Source organism: Ictalurus punctatus, chromosome 5, assembly GCF_001660625.3.
Source record: "Ictalurus punctatus breed USDA103 chromosome 5, Coco_2.0, whole genome shotgun sequence".
Taxonomy (NCBI): Eukaryota; Metazoa; Chordata; class Actinopteri; order Siluriformes; family Ictaluridae; genus Ictalurus; species Ictalurus punctatus.
In genome coordinates, this window is record NC_030420.2 from 27,833,870 (window position 1) to 27,856,084 (window position 22,215).

A 22,215-nucleotide genomic window follows, 5' to 3' on the forward strand; every position below is an offset into this window, starting at 1 on the left:
ACATTAACTTTTTCTTTTTGTTAGCTGAGTTCGTGTCTCTCTTCGAATAAATAAAACTCTTGAAATTACATTTCAAATGTACTAAAACACAGCATGTCGTAATTTTACGAAGAGGGGAATCTAAGAACTGTTCTCCGAAGCAATGGAAACAGTGGGACCGTAATTGGTAATACACCGCCTTCACTGCTTGCACGAGTTTATCTCCATTTAAAACAACCTCCTCAAGAGACGAGTTTTTTATTATTAGTGTTTTTTTCTATTTAATGTAATTTTATTATTATTGTTGTTGTTGTTATTATTATTTATTTTACTAGTTTATTTATTTGTTTATTTGTTTATTTATTTATTTTCTCCTGCCAAACTACTGCCCACGCTCCAGTCCAGTAGGTGGCGGTAATGCACCTTTAGTGGTTTGCCAACCGCCATTAAAAAAGAAGCAGAAGAGACGAGCAAATTAGAAACTACAGTATAACGTAAGTTGTATCTTTGTTTAGTGAAATTAGTTTTATTGGCTGTGAATTACGAGTTAGTTAATTAGCTGTACAGTGAAATTTACTTGCGAGCACAAGTGTAAAGTCCTGCTTGCTGCTACTACTAACGCTGGCTCTAATGCTGGCACAACGAAAACAAGGAGTTGTATGTTGAATGCTGTGTGAAAACACTATTCTCTTTATTTCGCTAATACCTCATGCAGCTTCCGATGGATGATGATGACTGTCCAGAGCTGGTTCCTATTGAGGAGAAGAACACGACACCTGCAGCTCAGATCCCTGTCACCATCATCACCGGTTACCTGGGTGTGTTTCATTTTCTGTTGTACTGAAGTCAGAGACTGGGGTGAACTAAGCTTTAACAAATCAAACTTTGCATTTAAAACATTTAATTTTGGCTTAATCACCCTGCACTGTATGGCCAAAAGTATGTGGACACCTGACAGTCACACTTGTGTGTTTGTTGAACATCTCATTCCAGATTTAGTTCCCCTTCACTGTTATACTAATCTGCATTCTTCTGTGAAGGCTTTCCATTAGATTTTGTAGCATATGTGGTTTTGCTCATTCAGCCACAAGAGCATTAGTGAGGTCAGGCACTGATGTCGGGCGAGGAGGCCTGTTATGCAGTCAGCATTCCAGTTCATCCTAAAGGTGTTAAGTGGGGTCACTCAACCCTGCCATACCATGTCTTCATGGACCTCTTTGTGCACAGGTTCATTGTCATGTTTGAACAGGTTTGGGCCTCTTAGTTTCATTGAAGGGGAATTGTAATGCTACAGTCATTCTATACAACAACTTTTTGGCAACAGTTTGGGGAAGAGCCACATATGAGTTTGATGGTCAGTTGTCCAAAAACCTCTGGCCATATAGTGTATATTAACTTTAATCTGTCACACTTTAAACGCCAGTTTCAAAAAGATTTCAAGTAAAGCATGAAGTTTATGAAAATGCAAGAATGGAAGCTCACATGGTACTTAATGTCATGCTCCTGTTTGCATACAGGTGGCATATGTTGGTGTTTATTGCATAATTCACAATGAATAGCATTACAGTTATATACAATTATAACATTCTAAATGTGCTATAAATGTACGACAGGAAAAAAAAAAAACAACGCTTTACCTGAAAATTCACCTTCTGAGGAAGATGCTGTAGTACTTTAATGTAAAGTGCATTGTTTCTGATATTCTAAATAATTTGATTGATTCCTAAACTTGAAACATCATCTTGTTTTCCCCTGACCTATCTTTTCCAGGTGCTGGGAAGACAACGCTCTTGAATTACATACTGACTGAGCAGCATAACAAAAGAATAGCAGTTATACTCAATGAGTTTGGTGAAGGCAAGTAAACACTCAAGATTACAACTGAAAGGCGAGAGATTTTGGATTAGAAAATTAAGAGAGAATGGCTAATGAATGTGGGGGTAATCCATGCCATATTTAAATTCACTCAGAGTGGAAAAATGTAAAATACGTCATATGTAACAATATTTTTCCATAGTGACATGAGGAAGATATAGGAAAATGTATATTGAAACCTGAATATCTTTACATTACTGGATCACTATACCAAAAAATCTGTGTGGGGATTTAAAAAAAGACAAGCATTCTGCTGTGTTGTAAAGGGACAAAAACTAAATGTAAAACACCTCTTAAGATGACACACTGACCCTACATTTTAATACGTAGCGCAAAACAGGTGCTATAAATGTAATAAATTCATGTTCCAATCACAGTCCTCTATTGAATTAGAGTGACGAGCAAACGTTATCCTGTCAATTTAGAGTCGTTTAAAAAAGTAATGTATTAGAAATATCTCTTTGGAAAGAAATTACATTAATAATCTTCCACAGCATCTAGGGAGCAGTAATTTTAGATATTAGTGTATCAAAAAATTAGAGCATGTAACAGAAATTCACTATAGCTTAACTTAACTTTGAAAATTCCATAAGTGCTTTATATTATTATGAAAGAACTTCAGGTATGAATGTTGTCAGTGTGAACAGCTTTAAAGCACCATGCAGGTTAATACTTCTGTCTGTATACTGCAGATTATGCAGGGAGTCCCAAAAGTCTCCATACACAGGGGGAATTAACAACTTTTTAGGAAAATGTCTTCCAAAATTTTTCATGCTTAGTTTATATTATAGATATACAGCCTTTAAGAATGCCTTTGACAAAAGAAGGCATTGAAATCATTCTCATGCTGTCGCAAGATTGCGATGGACTGTAACAAGAAACATGGCAAGCACGTCACACTCTCTGTTGCCAAACAGATGAACAAAATCTGGAAGTGTTACAGTCCTATTAAGAAGTGGGCATCTACGAACATCCACTGACGAAGGCGCACCCAACATGGTTCTAGCAGAAATTGTCCCCTATGTATGGAGACTTTTAGGTCATTATTTAAAAAGTAAATACACATTCATTAATTAAGTCTAAAAAAAAAAAAAAAGAAGAAGAAGATCAACAAATGTGAGAACAGTGTTTTGGGGGGGGGGTTTTTTGGGTTGTTTTTTTTTGCCTTTTAGTACACTGTTTTTTTTCATGTAGCAATGCTGTGTCTTTAATGCTTTTGGTATTATTCAATGGTGGTTGTAATAAATAAGAGATGTTTTCTGAAATTCTCGTAAAGTACTGTCCTGAAGGGGGCAGCAGAGTCATAGTGTTAGTATTGATCTGTCTCTTTAATGTCCTGAGACTTGAAGCTAATTGTGGGCAGTAGTTCAAAATGGAATCATTGTTTTTGTGAAATGCATTTTCGACTGTCACTGCACAAATGGAGCTCTGGAGTAGTACGTCATCCGGGTAACTTTGGCGTAATGGAAATATTCCTGTTCTTCATATATTGCATACTACATACAGCTTTTGGGTGTGGCTTAGTGTGAGTAGGCTGTAAAGAATTTTGGCATTTTGAATAAAGATATGCGTGGCCATCCTTAGATAGTTTAGTATGAGCTTAATGTAAGACACTTCAGTGTAAACGCCTGCTCTGATAATTGTGAAGAGAATCGAGTAGTTAGTCTTTCCTTTGAACCGATCATATGTCGAACCTTTGCTTTTGTATACTAACCGTTTCACTTCGTACAAACCTTCAAAATGTATTCAGCCCTCTTTAACTATTTTTATATTTCATTCTCAGATTGTATATTTTAAATATAGTAAATAAATATAGTAAGGAAAGTCTGAAGCATTTTATCAATTTACTGAATTTAAGAAAAAATATAGCGAGGTTTTTAAAAGTATTCATACCCCTTTATAAATGTAAGACTTACTTAAGTTGATGGTTAATGTGTACGTAAGAAATTTGTCATTACGCTGTTTTCAGTTATTTCTCATGGATAAATAATAGTCCGTCTCTTTGTGAGGTCTATCAGCTTGGTCGAGATCCACAGAACAAAAGTCAATGAAGCACTCAAAACCATATTCTGAAATGTGTGATGTGATGTTCTTGATATTATACTGAAAAATTCCTGGTGTTTGTGTGTGTGTGGTGTTGTGCAGGCAGTGCTCTGGAGAAGTCCTTGGCAGTGAGCCAGGCAGGAGAGCTGTATGAAGAGTGGCTGGAACTCAGGAATGGCTGTCTTTGCTGCTCAGTGAAGTATGGCCCTGCTTAACTCTGATCAGTTTAGGAAACTCATCTTGTCAGTGGTGGACTCTTTCCACTGATCAGTGAGTTAAGGGAGTGTTAATAAGTTGTGCTTAGCAACTGATGGGCTACAGTCAGTATTTGTAGGCCTACAAAGTGCACTTATTTGAAATGTGTGTCTGATAAAATGTTCAAGGAGTATAGATACAACCTAGTTGTATCTTATAAACTTCAGCTTAGTGTATATTTTCTCTGCGTTGTTTTTTATTTGCACTCACTCCATGTGCAGGGATAATGGCCTGAAAGCGATTGAAAATCTGATGGAAAAGAAAGGGAAGTTCGACTACATTCTTCTTGAGACAACTGGTCTGGCAGATCCAGGTGATTCATCCTCTTTGTTTTCTTTGTTTACTCAGTCTGTGTCACTCATGCTCAGTGTATGTTTGTTTGTTTAGTCAATCTTATACTTTGAAATTTACTTTAAAGCCACTATAATTCTGAGTGAATTACCAGTGAGGCAAATTTCACTCCCATGAAGAAACCGATCATCTGCTACAGATGTCGAACTGGTTCATGTTTAGAAAACTGGAGTCGATGAACTACGGCCAGATGTTTTGCCCTGCTACAGTATTTTCCAGGTACTTGATTCGGGCTGAAAAAATACTTTGACGACCCCTGGGTTAGAGGGGCTTTGTACAAGGGGCTATCCGTTGCTCTCTGCCATTGCTGCAATATAAACTCCCAACCTTCTGATCACCAGAAACCTGTTAGTCTACCACTAGTATATAAATGTATTATTTTAAGTGATCGTTTTTTAAATAAAAAGATTTTATGATGCATGGAGACATTGCATCAAGTGCAGGCAAACATGTGGGGCTCAGATTATCCTCAACAAATCATAAGTAAAGAAAATCATCAGATAGTACAGTGCTTTGGTAAAATAGAAATCAATAGGAAAGTCATGTGGGGTGTCACCTCTGCCAAACAGACTCCACAAATGATTGACGGGTGTCAGGGACCGTCGCTTGTCAGGGTCTGGCAGACAAAGTAACGTGGAGATGACAGAGCATGCTCAGACCCGGGCTTGTCTCATAACTCTGGCTTGTCATTGGCAGAGACAGGCCTGTCACTCTGTAGGGTCTCATGGGATTGATATCCTCCCCTCACCAACAATGTGGTGGTAGCCTGAATGGGTTATGCGTCCAATGTCTTTTAAGAACACCACTTTCATTACCAGCCTATCAAATATTTACAGTGCTTTCTTATTCTAGCCTGACGGCCAGACAAAAGTCCATTATGTGAACAAGATTGGCCAACTCTGTTGCATGAATCTGTGAAATCACTCAAACCAGAAAGGTTGAAAAGCATGGAAACAAACAAAACAGATCTTGTAGTGAAAAAAACCCTCAAACCACCCATGAAATTTGTTAATGCATTTTAAAGCACATGGGGACTTGTTTAAGCTGTTATCTTTAATTATACATTACTAAGAAATTATTTTAGTTTCGTTACAACCCGTGCATTGATATTCTGGTATCCCAAAGTTTTTTTTGTGTGTGTATTTTCTTGCTTTTTCTCTTTGACATTAAAATAAGACTTGTCATTGTAATTTCTGTAGTTGTTACAGTAGTTGTTTTTATGTGTTTTTCCACTTTAGGAGCAGTTGCCTCAATGTTCTGGGTTGATGCTGAATTAGGAAGTGATCTTTACCTGGACGGTAAGAGATCGTTTTCTATCTCTTCATCTCTGTCCCTATCCTCATTCTCGCTAACTCCTTTTATAGAGATATGCCACTCCTGTTCTAAATTTTTTAAGATTACCAGTATGTAAACCAAGATATTTAACGTATGCATAAATAGCAGTTAAGCTGTGAAGATCTTTAATGTGATTACAATCTACAATGGGATGATCTCTCTGACATCTTTAATTTTGGTAAATTATTTTCCAACGTCAAGTACTATAAACTATAGTAAACTATATAAACTTTATACTGTTTATTATTTATAGTTTATAAATGTAACAGTAGTGTAACAGAATACACAGTGATAAAACCTAAAGGGAAAATATAAGTATAATAATAATAGTAAAGAGATTAAAAAGTATACAAATATAGAATAAAATAATTTTTTATGGAATTGATTCAAGTTAAAATTTTAATAGAATACTACATATAAAGTAATAAATTCAATTCAAATGACACAATAAATACGAAAACAAACATGAGTTTAAAAGCTTTTTACCTGAGCTCCTTAATAAAAACTGGTATTGTGTTCCATGGCTTTATATCATAGTAACAGTAGCAGGCTTCTCCTCTTTGTCTGTATTTTAAAGAGAGGATTTCTAGCAAATCTCATCATTGTCCTATTATTGTTACAACATTTAATCCATATTTTATCACCATTCCTGTGGAAATATCAATAATCATTCCATACGTGAATATTTTTAGTTTTGTCTTCTGGCACGCATTTATTACTATTAAAGATTGATAGTGAGAAATGAATCATGTTCATTTTATTACATTATTGTCCCCTCTGTTTATAAGAGCAGTATGAGTAGGAAGTCCAATATATGTCTATAACAAATGTCCTTTAAAATCTCTAAAAATTTATTGTTTCAGGCATTATTACAGTTATTGATGCGAAATACGGATTGCAGGTGAGTGAAGCAGTAGAATATTTGTATAAAATGTGTAGGCTGAGTTATGTTGCAAATACCCAATAATTCCATTGCAAGATTATTTAGGAGCTGGAAAACTAAGGCAGAGTCATCTTGTTTTGCCTTTTGGTCATGGGAGGAACCTTGAAGAAATGAAGCCATTGTTTGATTACACACCAAGAATATATACTCCTTTATTTATATATATATATATATATATTCCTTTTTATTTATTTATTTATTGATTATTGTATTCTTTATTTCTTATATAGCATTTAGTATGGCACTTGCAAACCCAGTTTCATTGTACTTGTGCAATGACAGTAAAGATTTTCTATTCTGTAAAGCAGTTCCACAAGCTAGTTTGTGTGAGGCCTAGAGGCAGTTCTTTCGTCATATCACCTTTCTTTGTTTTGGAGTTGCGAATATCCATTCTTTTGCGCCCTTCCCCACATGTCGCTTCCTCCACCGAGCATTGGAGAAGGACAGTGATAGTGACACCTGGATAATAGGGCGCCATTTGAAGGGTGTCAGAGCCAGCAGGTCGTCCCCGTTTACGCTCCTGCTGGCACCTCGGCCCATTCGTCCCCTTTGGGGAGCTCAGGAGAGGGAGGGGATGATAGAAACTAAAGGAATTGTAGGAATCATTCTAATGGGCCTGTCACCTTAGTGCCCACTCCCACGCCAGGACCTGATGTGTTCATCAGATGTGGTTGTGTATGTGTGTGTGGTGAAATGGAGCTTTAATGAGAGTTGATTTTTACCCCTGCTCTCCTCACAGCTTACTGGCGTGGACATGTTCAGATTTTATTTCTTTGCTGTCAGTGAGAATGATTGCCAGGGTTTGGGGTTAGTGTGGACAGGTGTGATGGCTCTTATAGATGACAGAGGCCTGGTCTCTGGGGTCGGTGTTATTACAGATTTAACATGGTCAGTGAAAAATCTCACATCCTACCACACACCCTGCCAACCCAAGTGAAAAGCAAAAACAGATTATCTTTTCAATAAGCAAACTGTTTGGAAGTTATCATAGTTTGGTGATTGAACCTCCATGTCGTTTCCTTTTCATTTCAGAGCTGTCACTTCATTTCTTGTGATTTTTTTTGTATCTATATTCTCATCAACACATTAGAGTTGCTGGACAAACTCTAATATTTTTGTTGTTGGATACAGATTTCTATTGTATTAATATAGATTGTGACAAATTAATGGGAAAACCCATGGCTCTGTTATGCTGGTTGTATTTGGTTGTATTGATTTGCAGTGACTCTTCCCTCATGCAAAGTTCTTCTGACTGATCACCTTCACCCTTTACAATAAATATTTCTCTCCTGATGAAAGTGGTCTCTTCTATATTGATAATCACTGCATCCACATTATACCAGTGATCACTGAATGGTTTAATGAGTATAAAAACCATGTAAATCATATGCTATGGCCCTCACCAGTTCCCAGCACAGTTGATCAAAACATTCATGAGGCCTATATACTTTATAATCATTATTTGTTCTGATTTCTTTTTGCTTTTTGTTTTATAGCATCTGACTGAAGAGAAACCAGGAGGCTTGATAAATGAAGCTGTAAGGTAAACGAACACTTCCCTGATTAGAATCATGCGTAATAATGTTGAGTCGGTGAATTTTCTCACTTCAGAAGGAAAAGAGAGAAAAGGTTTTTCTGTTGTTTTTTTTTTTTTTTTAACAGACTTTCAATGCATTATTTTTCAGCCGTTTTTTAAAAGGGGGATGGAATGAAGATTATTTACGTGTGTGTTTTGTTTTGTTCTTTAGCACATGCAAGGTAAAATACAATTGAGTACAATATTGATGCATGATAAAATCCAGTAATTCCCATGAATAATTATTTTTACTGCAACAAAAACAATAGTTCTTAATATTCACATTAAAAACTATTAATATTCATATTAATAGTTTTTAATTCACAGTCTAAAATCCATAATATTGCGTTTTTCATATTTCACACTAGACCATAGACGCAGTTAAACAAAAATGACTTTTTCTTCAAAAAAAAAAAGTTGTTTCTTCATTAAAAATACCAACAAAATAAGTTGTGTTGGTCAATTTTATATCCAATTTCACTTAGGTCTTCATGATATATTTACAGATCTTTGTATCCTAAAAGTAATTCTGAGTGATCCCATTTGCATTACAGATTAGCAGTAAGGTTTTTTTTATATATAGTTATGGCCAAACAACTCCAGTAAACTTGCAACCCTTTTTCCCCCATGACTTGCATTTATGTTTGAAGAGGAATGGATTGCTTAACCTGGAAAGGTACTATCAGTGACCACTGGTGACATCCGATGTTTTAATGCAGTACAGATTGACTGAATGTAAATTTTATCAGTCTAAAAAGTAATCTTCTGTATATAGCTAAACATATAGCTCTTGTAATAATAGTTCAGAATAAGTTAATTAAAATAAAAAAAGCTGCTAACAGTGCTATAGAATTCTTAATTCTGATTGGTCAGAAGGTGTTGATTAATTTTCTTTAACAGCAGCTCTGACAATAATTCTGGCTGCAAAGCATTCAAAGGTTTATTATTTATGTGCTCCTTCTAATACTTTATTATTTCTGTAGTAACATATCATTCACACATTTACTCACATATAATTAATAGTTGATATGGTGACATACATGTACATTCCACAACATTAAATGTAACTGTAAACAGATAGAAAAAAAAAAGCATGATTTGTGATTGATTAGTAATTTCATATTGTTGCCAAACTGTGGTATTAGTAGAATGAAACACTTCGGGACTTGTTGATATAGCAAAATAATTGGTTTTAGGCTGGTAACAGTAACTCTGCTTTGCTGCATCACACCACCTTGTCGTTGTTTATTTTCATATAACTACATAGACCAAAGTGTATTATTACTATTACTAGTTTAGGTGTGATGCTTGTTGTGTAACACTGAAATTGGTCAATTGGAACATTGCAGTTGCTTTAGCCAGTCCACATATAAAACTTTGAAATCGAATGCCAGTAAACTTCAATGTAGGTTGTTCAAAATTGTTACTAAGGCCTTATTAACATGTAACTGAATATGTAATTGATTTAACACCTCTCTAGCACCTGCATTTGTTTCTGTAGTGGTAAACATGTTACACATTATTTCCCTTTAATCCACCATATGGCTGGGTGCTGATAATGGTAGGACAAGAGTCGTCTCGCAGTGTGAGGCTGTCTCTCTCTGCTCAGCTGCTGTTACTGAGACATGCTGGAGATGATTTGAGCATGCTGGAATGCTCACAAGTGTGCAAGGCCATCGTCTCTGCCTCTGTTCTCCGTTTGTGTTTTCCTAGCACACAAAATGTTGGGACCTTTTGCGTATACCACCCACACGCTGTAAGACAACAAAGAGGGGGGACACACAAAACAACAAAGACTGTGTGTTTATGCTTCGAGACAAACAGACCCAGACACACACACACACAGTCTTTTGCATATATTAGTGAATAGGGTATTTGAAGACGGTAATAAAGAGTGTGAAAAGCTATACGATGGCTTTGGTCTTTTGTGCATTGCTTGCTTTTCTCTCTCTCTCACACAGACACACCCACACACACACACACACAACGGATAGCAACACTGCTAATGACCTACTTGTACTGCTCTCTCTTATTTTTCAGGCAGATAGCCCTTGCTGATCTGACAATTATTAATAAAACGGATCTGGTGAACGAGGCTGAGCTCGATGAGCTTCGAGACACGGTCAGGTATGAAACCACAGCTGCACATTATAGTATTTTTAACCAGATACAAATTTAACCAATTTCTTATTGTGCAACTTTTTTGCAACATTTTCCTCTCTACTAACCGTTGACTATCGATGTTACAGTGTTGAAACTGCTTTATAAAGCCATTCTCACATGCCTCTGTTGCCCTCTGCATTGCAGGTCTATTAATGGCCTCGTCAGGATGCTGGAAACACAAAGGTCTAGGTGAGTTTTTGCCACTTCATAAAGTGTGTGAGTACTCTCATGCACGTTTTGAAGGAGCGGGATTAGAACTTTCACCAGTCATAAAATGACACACTCACAATATCTGTCCAGTCCTGTTGTGCTTACAAAAATGAAACAAGCTTGACATTACACAAGCACCTTTAGCTGTTAGTCTTTCTGTTTCTATCTGCACAAGCAATTTCACCATCATCTGAGCCTGGAATGGGGTTTATTAAAGTTTCTCTTTTTCAATTGTCCTCACATTTATCATGACATTTCTCCTCGTAGGGTTGACTTATCTCAGGTGTTGGATCTGCATTCTTTCGATACCAAAGATACTGTGAGGTAAGGTATTCGATACAGCTAAGCTGAAGATTCAATGATGAAAACATGAATGAAATGTTACTCCAGTGCTTTTGTTCTTCCAAAAGAAATGTTCTGTACATGCTTCTATTGGCATAAAATTATATTCTGGACATATTTGAATTATGTAACACTGCATGCTGCATGCAGCTGGTTTCTTTAGTTATTATCGGAGCATATAGCAAGTGGTACTAAGGCAGTGCAGGGTGGTTTAAATAATTTTGAATCATTGGAGTAGATATAAGAGCCCTAGCTGCTACTCTATTTATACTACTTAAAGGGAAATTTGATTCCACTATTTATTTTTAAACACAGACTCTCTCCTAATGACCTAATATCATGAAACATTAATACAAACTAGGAGTATACAATTACTGAAAACATAAGACAAGAAAATGATGATAAATAATACTAATCAAGCCAAAATTAAATGATGCATGCATAAATAAAATTAAGTGAATAGGAATTGCCTGTGGAATAAAAGCTATAGCCAGTGATAAAATGGTGATAATGAGAGAGTTATTTAAATAAGATTAAATTAAATATATAAAATGAGCTATGAAAGATCATCATTTAAAAAAATAAAAAATAATAATAACTCAAAATGCCAGATACAAAGAATTACAGTTCTTGTGAAAATTCCTTTGTCAATAGGAACAGTTCTGCGAACTGGGAACTGGATTGGTATCCAGTTGTTGGAAAATTAGTAATAATAATTCAGCAAGTTGTATGTATATACAGTCTGTGGTTGTTCATTAGCTAGTATAATGATTTAATGTTTCTTTCTAGTGATCTTTCTCCATTCTAAAAATGTTTGTAGCTCCCCATGGTGAAACAAAATGCTTTAATGATAATAATAAATAAATAAATACATTAATTAATAAAAGGTTTCTTAATCAGGTCAATTCATTTAACAAAAATGCTAAATGAGAATGTTTCAGTCATAAGGACTTTCTTCCACTTTAATCTCTGCTTTAACCCGAGCATCATATTAAGACTGCAATTCAAGGATTCAGCTCTTAAATAGCCTTTAAAGTCCTTGAAAGTGACTGTTTACCAAAGCGCTTAGTCATAGATAATAAATCGCATGTACTGTTACAAAAGTTGCGGAGGGATTGATCAGACAGTAAAAGATGATCAGGCCAGCTCAAACATTGACATGCAGATAAACTAGATTAGCTCAAATTATCGAAGACAATGATGAACATTGTGAGCAAAAGACAGATTACTCATTTATCCCTACAAAGTGCGCCTTTAATTAGATGACCTGAGTTACACCAAAAGACAGTTACTAAGCGGTAAGCAGAGTGAAACGGTGTTAATGTGAATGGGAGAGGCCAGCTGCAGAGGATTAAAGCCTCCACCACATAGAAGCTCTACCGACGCGTGTCCATACAACCACCCTTTCAGCCTTTTAGCGCGCCCCATTTGCCCCCTGTGCTGGGGCGACCCCCCTCTGTTCTGCCTGTGTGGTACTCCCAGCGGAGAGAGTAATCCAGAGGGTAACGTTTACCCTTCCTTAGGGGTCATGGACTTCTCTCCATCTTTCTTAGTCTCTTGCATTCTGCCCAGAAAAATTCCTTTTCTCTCACCAGCATATGGATTCTGTTTAAGACAGGCACCTAAAGACTGAGACTGTATATCTGTAAGAAGGTACTTTGATGTTTAAGGCCTTAAAAAAACAATCTGTGGAACTGTTTATATTCAAATGACACTGCAATCATTGTATTGTATGTTTTTCAGGCTGGCGGAGAAACTACAGCTAATGAAAACAACACACTCGCATCTAGACAAGGTGATCGTTAGTTGTGCATAACTATGTAAAATGTGATAACTGTCATTTAGAATCCAGATGGTCTTCGGCACATAAGCATTTCAGCATTAAGATACAAGCCCTCAGACCCGTACAAAATTTGACCATTTCTGTGCCAAAAAAATGCTACATTTGACCCCTTCAGTGCCATAAATGCTATACTTGTATTCATTCAGTAGCAAAATACTATATATGGGCCCATTCAGTGCAGAAAATTCTACATATGGGCCCATTCTGTGCCATAAATACTACATTGGGCCCATTTTGTACCAAATATACAACATATAGTCTCATCCGGGGCCAAAAATACAATTGGGCCCATTTTATGCCCCAAAATACAACATTTAGGCCCATTCTGTGACATAAATACAACATGTAGACCAATTCAGGGTCAAAAATATTTAATTTGGGCACATTCTGCACCTTAAATTCTACATTTAGGCCCATTCAGTGGCAAAAATACTACACTGTGGTCCATTTAGTACAATAAAATGCTACATTTGGGCCCGTTCAGTGGAAAAAAAAAAAAAAAAAACATCTATTAGATATGGGTCTGTTCAATGGCAAAATGCTACATTTGGGCCTAATCAGTGCAACAAGTTCTACGTAAAGGCAAGTGGGTTTTTATTATTCTTCTATGTAGCTTGTGTACATAGGATTGAAATGTCTTCCTCCGGCACCATGACAACACTTACCAATAAACATCAAATACACAGCAGTGCACATTGCCTAAGCAGGACAACAGAACAGTGTTGTGCAACAATTGTCTGTAAACTATTGTGTACTGTAGTGCAGAAATCTTGGGTGAAAAGTAGCAGCAAATTAAAGACTCTAATAATAAAAGTGTCCCATAGAGCATTGTAATGTATGCCCATTTAGTGCCACAAATACTACATTTCGGCCCATTCTGTGTTTTGTTTAACCTTAAAGTTTCTTATTTTTTATTTTATTATTTTTTGTCTAAATTCCCCACTCACACCCACAAAAATGACTCTTTTAACTGTTTGTCATGTGATTACTCAGGCACCAGTGCAGAATCTCTCCACAACTGAATGTATTTCAGTAAAGATATTCCCCTTTTGGGAAGTGTTTTCTTTTCAGTTATTGATCTTAATGCATATTATTTAGTAATTACAATGAATTATTTAGTTAAAACATTTTAATAGTAAAGGTGCATAGTTACAAATATGTACATCTTTTAACAACAAACATTTGAATCTTGAATTCTAAGCCACCAACTGTTTCTGGGAATTGAAGGGGTTAATATAACATTTATCACATTACTACAAATTACACAATACAACAGTACCCAACCCCCTGGACTTCCTCTACTTCAAAGCCACTCATATAAAATATTTGAACCTTAGAGACTTCTGCTCTTTAGATCTCCAAATAGGTCTTAACTCCTTTTACTCACATCATTGATGCTAGTTTTAAAGGCCTCAATTTGCTTATATTTCCTTCTCATATTCATTTTAAGGAGTGTAAGAGCTGGTGTATGTGGTTTGGGCGGAGGGAGATTGGTTTAGTTTTAGTATTGGCCCTCAATCTTTTCCCGCATGTGTACCCCCACCCCCCACCTGTTTTCTCACGAGAAGAGCCCCATTGCTCTTTTCATGCAAACGAGAGCCCTGTTTTCTGTTGTTATTCCAGAGGAAAAAAGGAAGTGTGTTACCTCGACACTGTCAAACAATGGTTTAAATATCTGCGAAGTGCTCTTGTAATGCCCCAGGGAAGTTCACGGGTTTGGTGGGTGAAGAAAGACGAGTTGACCAAGACTGTGTGCAAAAACTGATACTGGCCTCTTGAAGAAATTAACCTTTTTAACACATTTGGTGATAAGACATTAACTGTGTTTGTCAAGTCAAATTTATTTATATAGCACATTTAAAGACAACAGCAGTTGATCGAAAGTGATGTACAAAACATTCAAATTCATCACATTAAACAACATTATAACACAAAGAATAAAAATGTTTTAAGAGAAAAATAGCTATTTAGCTTTAGCTATTTGAAAATAGGTTAAAGGTGGAGGGAGAATTTTACAACGTTTGGGACAAACAACAGAAAAGGCTTGATCACCGTTTGTCTTGGTATGACAATGGGGGGAAGATAAAAGAAGTTGATTACTCTCCTACTAGAGCACTGAAATCATATAAAGGGGAAGAAGGTCAATGATGTACTGTGGAGTAGAACCAGAAAGAGCTTTGTGTATATATAAATTAGAATTTTAAAATCAATTCTAAACTTGATGGGAAGAAGTGAAGAGATGCCAGAATAGGGGAAATATGATCCCTCTTTTCAGTCCCTGTTAAAAATCTACCTGCTACATTCTGCACAAGCTACAGGCAAGATAAGGCAGATTGAGGAAGGCCGACATACAAAGAATTACAGTAGTCCAACTGTGATGTAACGAGCATGAATCACGTTTTAAATGGCAGTAGATCTTAAATGAAAGAAGTTTCCCTTAACAACAGCACTGATTTGTTTATCAAAGTGCAAGTTTGAGTAAAAAATAACTCCAGGATCTTTAACATATTTGTTAATAGAGAGGGGGACCTAACTGGGTCTCAAGAGCAGAAGAAATAGTAGATGAGCCCAAAATATTGACTTCAGTTTTTCTTTCATTTAACTGCAGACAATTGTTAGCCATCCAACATTTAATGCCTCAAGACATTTAAAAAGGGACCCAAAAGGACTGCTGCCATTGGACCTAACTGGCAAATATAATTGGGTATCATCAGCATAGCAGTGAAAGGAAATATCATATTTGCATAAAATAGAACCTAGGGGAAGAATATAAAGGGGAAAAAAACAGAGAACCCAATATTGAGCCCTGAGGAATACCACACGATAAGGGGGCAATGAAGAGAAGTTGTTCCCGTTGTTTACTGCGAAAGTCCTATGTTTGTGATGCCATACAGAAATCCTATTAAAACTCCTTCTGCCCATGCTTTACTGTTATTCACACATTTGGCATTTTAAAACAAATATTTATCTATAGATTGTTGTAAATGTTTTGTTTAATTTGTTCCTGTAATTTACAGACTATATTGACAGTTACGTTTGAAGTACCTGGAAGTGTCTGGGAGGACCCTTTAAATGTGTTTATTCAGGTACGATTAACCACTAATAAAATACATCAATTAGTGCATGTAACAGCAACTTATATAGTGTTTGTCTGTATTTTTTGTGTGTGTTATAGGACCTTTTATGGGAAAAGACGTTTAAGAACAAAGCAGGACTGCCTATGAATGTCATTCGCTTAAAGGTGAGATTAAAATAATCTCATAGATCATCTATCCTGTATGAGAGATTGTCACATGGGTGTTGATTTCTAATGATGTAAAGAGCAGCAGTTTGAAGTTACTTCAAAAAAAGTAAAGTGAAAGCTCCTACTCTTCTACAAAGTACAATGCTGACTAACTAAAAGCAGAATGGGTTTACAATCCTCGAGTATAGGTATTGTATGTTGAGATTTTCTGGGCTGCTTTATTTATTTTTCATGTTTTTATACAGTTCTGTCTGTGTTGTCTTTACCTTCTGGACTTGTAGCTATGGGAAAGTGTGAAATATGCTATAAAATGAGCAGCTGTAAACCCACTTGGCTTAAACAAACTCTTAAAAAATTACTATTTGTTTAACTGTACGACCAATTATTTGAGCTTTACTTGTAGAAAGAAATAGTTCACCAAAATATAACGTTTACCTTCACTGACTGACCAATTCTAACCTACATTTGGAGAAAGGGGAAATAAAATAATGTTGTTTCAGCCAGACTCAAGTGAAAGTAAAATACTTGTTCCTTAAACACAACAATAAACCTGAAAAAAAAAATTCTGTGTAATGACTATTGTACATTTAATTACTGTAAAGTAATGTGTTTGATGATGTTTAATATGGAAGGGGGAAAAACTAAAATGCTGAACTACTGATTGACAATCAATCAATAGTCAAAGAATGTGCTTTAATTTCCCTGTGAAAGTTAAAAAATACAATTAAAAAAAAAAAGCTTAGTTGATGCCCTTCATTATATGGACACAAGACCAGGTTAAGCCAGGTTAATCACTGATGTGTGTGTTGTGCTGCACAGGGCATCTTGTCTCTGCATGGTAAGCAGAAGAAGGCAATGCTGCAGGGCGTTCATGAGCTTTACGAGCTGGATGAAACGCCTGAGGCCTGGACAGATGGCGAGCCCAGGATCAATCGACTGGTCTTCATCGGTGAGAAGTCCACCTTTCCTGCTTTCTGGACTAAGTATTTCTGGATTCAGCCTAGTCCTGGGCCATGTTTTTCATAATAACCTATATCTAGAAATAGACTTGCAATGTCACTTTTCAAGTCATAGTATATTGTTTAATTGGTGTTGATTTAAGCAGTCATAACACACACATTCTCTCAATTTTAGGTCGGCATCTGGATGGAGACCTTTTAAAGAAAGAGTTCCTCTCTTTAGTCTCCACTGGAGAGGATTGATGGAATAGAGGCATCATAAAGTAGGAGTGGGGATCTAGGCCATCCATATCCTATTTCATATGATTATAGACAAAATAAAGCTGACCACAGACCAGCACTACTATTCTAAGATAAGCAGACTGTAATTTCAAATTTTTCCAGTAATAGATTATGGTGCCTGCACAGTCGTTTGCATTCCCATCCTTGGTGCTCATGACTATGACTGTGACGTTAAGGTACTCGTGTCAGAAAGCTGCAAAGGACATTGTATTAGTGAGCTCTTGAGTGGTTACAAGAGTATTTGTAGTCTGTAAAGTTGTATCTTTTAAGATGCTTGGTTTGGGATGTAAAAGAAAGCTACACTCAGCATTACCCAATGCTTCACTTTAGAAAAATGGTCCTTCAAGGATTCTTAGGTGAGTTATGGGTTGCAGTGGCTAAAAATATTCATGGAGCCCTCTCTTATGGAGAACCTACGAGTTCTATATTCAACCTTTATTTCTGAGAGAGAACTTGCACCTATCACTTTTCACCAATTTGCAATGGACTGATACCTTTGCAAACAACTGCTGGTTTTTCTTGTTTGTTTTTTTTTTTAATTATTAATTGCTAGCTTGTTGACATTCGTGTTGATGAGCAAATTTTAATTATTGGAAATTACTGGGTTTAATGGTTGTTTAACTATAAAGGCATTAATTAAATAAATAATGTTTTCTATGAAATTGATTCTGTTCATCAGAGTAACTCAAGCCCCCTATGATGCTTCATTTTATATAATATTAATAACAACTATGATGATGATGATGATGATGATTTATTATTATTATTATTGTTATTATTATTATGTACTTAAACACAAGTAAATGTAATTATTTTTGAGTGAAACTAATTAACCCAACAGCAATTTAGAAAAAAATTAATAAATCACAAGAAAAACCTAAAGTTGATAGTCTTGTGATTTGGTGTGGGGTTTTTTTGTTTGTTTGTTTGTTTTGTTGTTGTTTTGTTTTTTTGTATGCTGCTTCATGTGAGATTCTCCATTACTTGAAGCACCCAGTATTGTAATGCTGTAAAGTGGCAAAGTCTCACTATGCTACGAAAAAAAAAACGTGCAAGTGTGAATAAATGAATATGAATATAATAATGCATTTGAATATAAGGAACTGGCTCCACCCACATGGTCTTTTTTTCTGCAGTTTCTATTGTAGTGTGAAATGCTTTACATACACTGATTTGTATCTGCTTAAGTAACACCGTATTCCTTTTTGATTAAGGTGTGATGCTCAGTATTTGTCATTTCATGTTTCATGCAGGGAGTAGACGATGTCGGTCATGTTTTCTTTACCTGTTTAATTAGTAAATGTATGATCTCAACGCACCCACACCCCCACTACCATCACCACCACCCCCGCGAACTTTGAGGAAGTGGACGGGCTGGTCCAGCCCTCTTTCAGCTGTACGTGAGATCAGTGCTAAATGCTTTAAGCCAACACGTTTGCTTTGAGGATGGTTCAGGTCATTCATGTAGCCGTAATAAAACACCGCCGTGTTCCCCTGCAGGCTGTAATACAGCTGCGCCGTTTCCTACTATATTCTCATGCTAAAGAGCCGTTTAGCGGCCTCTAAGCGCCCATCCTCGGGCAGGCCAGGGAGGCGCTCCACGGTCATTCTCATGGTCGCACCGCCCGCCGCGAGCTTCAGGTGGCAAACTAAACCAAACACAGGGGGTCCTGCGGGAAAACGATCCGCGGTTTAATCCCGACTTTACAGGCATGGGGTGAAAAAAACACTCCCAAATCTCACCTCAACTCCCACTGAGCTACTGCTTCTGAAGGCAAAATATGCAAGTGTAAGATAGACTTGGATAATTCGAGCTAGCCTATATACACTCAGAAAAAGGTGCATAAATTGCTGGCTGGAAATTAACTTTGAGTAAAGGTAGACCTATATGCATCTTGGAAAAATGTATACCCTAAAGGTACAAAATCAGTGATACAATTTAGAACCTTTGTTGTTTATTTCTGATTTATTTATCTATTTATTTCTGCACAAAAGCATTCCGTGTAACGTTTGCACACATAATTGGTTAGTTGTTTATTATTGACTATTCGTAGGCTACAAAACAAATGATGTGAAATATGTGTAAACTAGCACACATCATTTCAAATGTCTAATTTAGTAGAGTTAAATGTTAATACAAATAACACAAACTAACTAATACAAACGAATTTAGTAGCAAATATTAATGTTAATACAAATAATACAAATATTAATACAAAATTCGCCTCTAATGAATGAACACTTTTTGTAATATTCATTGTTGTGCTGATTAATTTTACTGAACGGGACACAAGACATTAAATTCGGTGAAGCCATTCGATTACAAATAAACAGAATTGAACTGATATGTTTGATTAATTAATGAAATAAATAACGGGTTTATAAAAATCAGTCACACTTTATAGATGTATTAAAAGTGACTTTATGACGTTTTTTAAAAAAAAAAAAAAAAAAGCCATCTCAAAGACAGTCTCAGACAAGATGTAATGATATTTAAATTGGGTTTATTGGAATGGCATTGTAATGTAAATCACTTGACATGAGCGTGCAGCAGGTCAGAGGAGCCCCGCACCTGCGTAAGTCCATGCGGTTCCCTGCGGCGCATCTGCGTTCCTATTGGTCTGACCATCAGTGCACTGCGAGGGTCCTCATAAATAGGCCATCAGTCCAGCTAGACCAGCAAACAATCTCGCTGTAGACAACACAAACACACACACACCTAAGAGACTTTGCTTGTGCATTCTCTTTCGTCCCTGGTTGCGGATTCATCATGATCCTCTCCATGGATGAAGCGGCTCAGCACGCATCTACCTCCTCTGAGGAAGAAATAGACATCGTCGGGGGAGATGGAGGAGAGTTTTTCCTACCGTGTCGGGACACAGATGACTCACCGGCAGAGTCTAGCGCGGAGGCGGACACTTCCGAAGCTGACTCCTCTGGGGAAAGCGAGGTCACGACCCCGAACCGCCCAGCGAGCGGCTCTGTTAAACCCCCATACTCCTACATCGCCCTCATCACTATGGCCATCCTGCAGAGCCCCATGAAGAAACTCACTCTCAGCGGCATCTGCGACTTCATCAGCAACAAGTTCCCCTACTACAAGGCAAAGTTTCCGGCGTGGCAGAACTCCATCCGGCACAACCTGTCGCTCAATGATTGCTTCGTCAAGATCCCCAGGGAACCAGGGAACCCGGGCAAGGGCAACTACTGGTCTCTGGACCCTGCCTCGGAGGACATGTTTGACAACGGCAGCTTCCTGAGGAGGAGAAAGAGGTTCAAGAGAAGTCGTCCTGAATTTTGTAAAGACGGACTTGTGCTTTATCCCGGCGTTAGTGACCGATCGTACGGAAGGCCTTACTGTGTGTCTGGACGTCCTCTAACGCAGCCTCTCGGATACACACCGTGTCCATATTTCCCCTATCAGACTGTGGCCGATTTTAAGGGCCTCCAAGCCGGAGAGTTTGGGCCTCAGGGGCGCCTCACTTTCCCCGAGCAGGGGCCCGAGCGCCGGACGCAGAAGTGCTCTTTTACTATCGACAGCATTATGGCAAAATCCGACAGTCCAACACGTAAAACCCCTGTCCTCCAACTTCCTGTCGATTATGGACATGTCTTCTCGCGGTCAGCTTCCTGTGTGGTTCCCGGTTTTCTGCCAGTGACACGGACTCCTTTTACTTTAACCTCTGTGCCCTTTACAGAAAACTTATCAATGCTCTATCGTAACTGCTGAACATGCTATAGACTGTCACAACTGAACCAATTAATAGCAAGCATGTTATTGTTATAGCACACAAGTGTCTTTTATTTGCACATACAGTCAATCCCAGCTGCCTTATGCGTTCCAACAGGCCGTTATACACAGCTTTTATGTAAATATATAATGTTAATGTTAATATATGTGTGTCTCGCGGAAATACGTAAACTTGTGTTGTTTTGTGTTTAATTGAAATAAATATGATTATTATATTTAAAAAAAAATGACAAGCGTGTTTTGTATAAGAGACATTTATGGGTCATCATTATATTTAATAATATATTTAGAGTACGCTTTTATTTGAAAAGATTGCACACAAACATGAAGGTGTCAGAGTTAGATATTACATAATAAATGTTCTTCATAGTTGTAACATTTCTGATGCAAAGCCATTCATCAGTTCTTTGTGAATGAACTGATGTTGTAAAGAATAAATATTTGTACCCCTTTATTTTTAAGTGTAATATTCTAGAAAACTCAAGCAACAGAGCAAATAAACAACCACTTTGGATTGGAGTGCGTGACAGGTTTTTACTTCTGAGTAAAATATATAACTATATAACTAACGTCTGCTGAATGCATAACACCGACCTTCGTGCTACAGGCAAACACACAGACAAGTAAATAAATCGATGCTTTTAGTGAATATGAAAGTACTGAATTTTGTTGCATGGTATGCTCTCATTTTCTGTAGACCTTCTATAGACCTTTGAGATGTCCAAGCTGGCTGGTAAAATCGCAGTGTAACATAATAATTAAAGTTATATAACATAAAATTTGTTAAGAATTAAATTTTCCACTTTTCCATTTGATTAATATTTTCACTTGCATGGCCATCGTAGCCTGTACATTTCTTTATTTTCTGAAGGCTACAACAAAAATGGATTTTTAGTCCCATCCAGGATGTAGCCTATATTCCTGCCTCGCGCACAGTATTCCCAGGATAGACTCTGGATTCACTGACCAGGATAAAGCAGCTACTGAAGCTGAATGGAAAGTAAGAATTAGAACAAATGTATAAAAGTGGTAAGGCTGGTTAGGTAGGAAAGTTAAACAGCACA

General features: G+C 37.0%; 2 protein-coding genes across 2 annotated transcripts; both read left to right on the top strand.

Annotated features, from left to right (window-relative positions):
* The first annotated feature begins 136 nt into the window (after positions 1 to 136).
* Positions 137 to 18,499, top strand: cbwd (COBW domain containing). Its single transcript, XM_053680371.1, has 17 exons — positions 137 to 223; positions 441 to 473; positions 695 to 797; positions 1,750 to 1,840; positions 4,004 to 4,096; positions 4,374 to 4,465; positions 5,742 to 5,801; positions 6,702 to 6,739; positions 8,278 to 8,324; positions 10,398 to 10,484; positions 10,665 to 10,709; positions 10,998 to 11,054; positions 12,816 to 12,867; positions 15,933 to 16,001; positions 16,091 to 16,156; positions 16,979 to 17,108; positions 17,294 to 18,499. Exons 3-17 carry the CDS (start codon positions 701 to 703, stop codon positions 17,359 to 17,361), a joined length of 1,092 nt encoding a protein of 363 aa, XP_053536346.1. The 5' UTR covers positions 137 to 223; positions 441 to 473; positions 695 to 700; the 3' UTR covers positions 17,362 to 18,499.
* Positions 18,500 to 19,117: 618 nt separating this feature from the next.
* On the top strand, positions 19,118 to 21,305 carry foxd5 (forkhead box D5). The gene has a single exon (XM_017467397.3). It carries the CDS (start codon positions 20,171 to 20,173, stop codon positions 21,128 to 21,130), a length of 960 nt encoding a protein of 319 aa, XP_017322886.1. The 5' UTR covers positions 19,118 to 20,170; the 3' UTR covers positions 21,131 to 21,305.
* Positions 21,306 to 22,215: the final 910 nt, after the last annotated feature.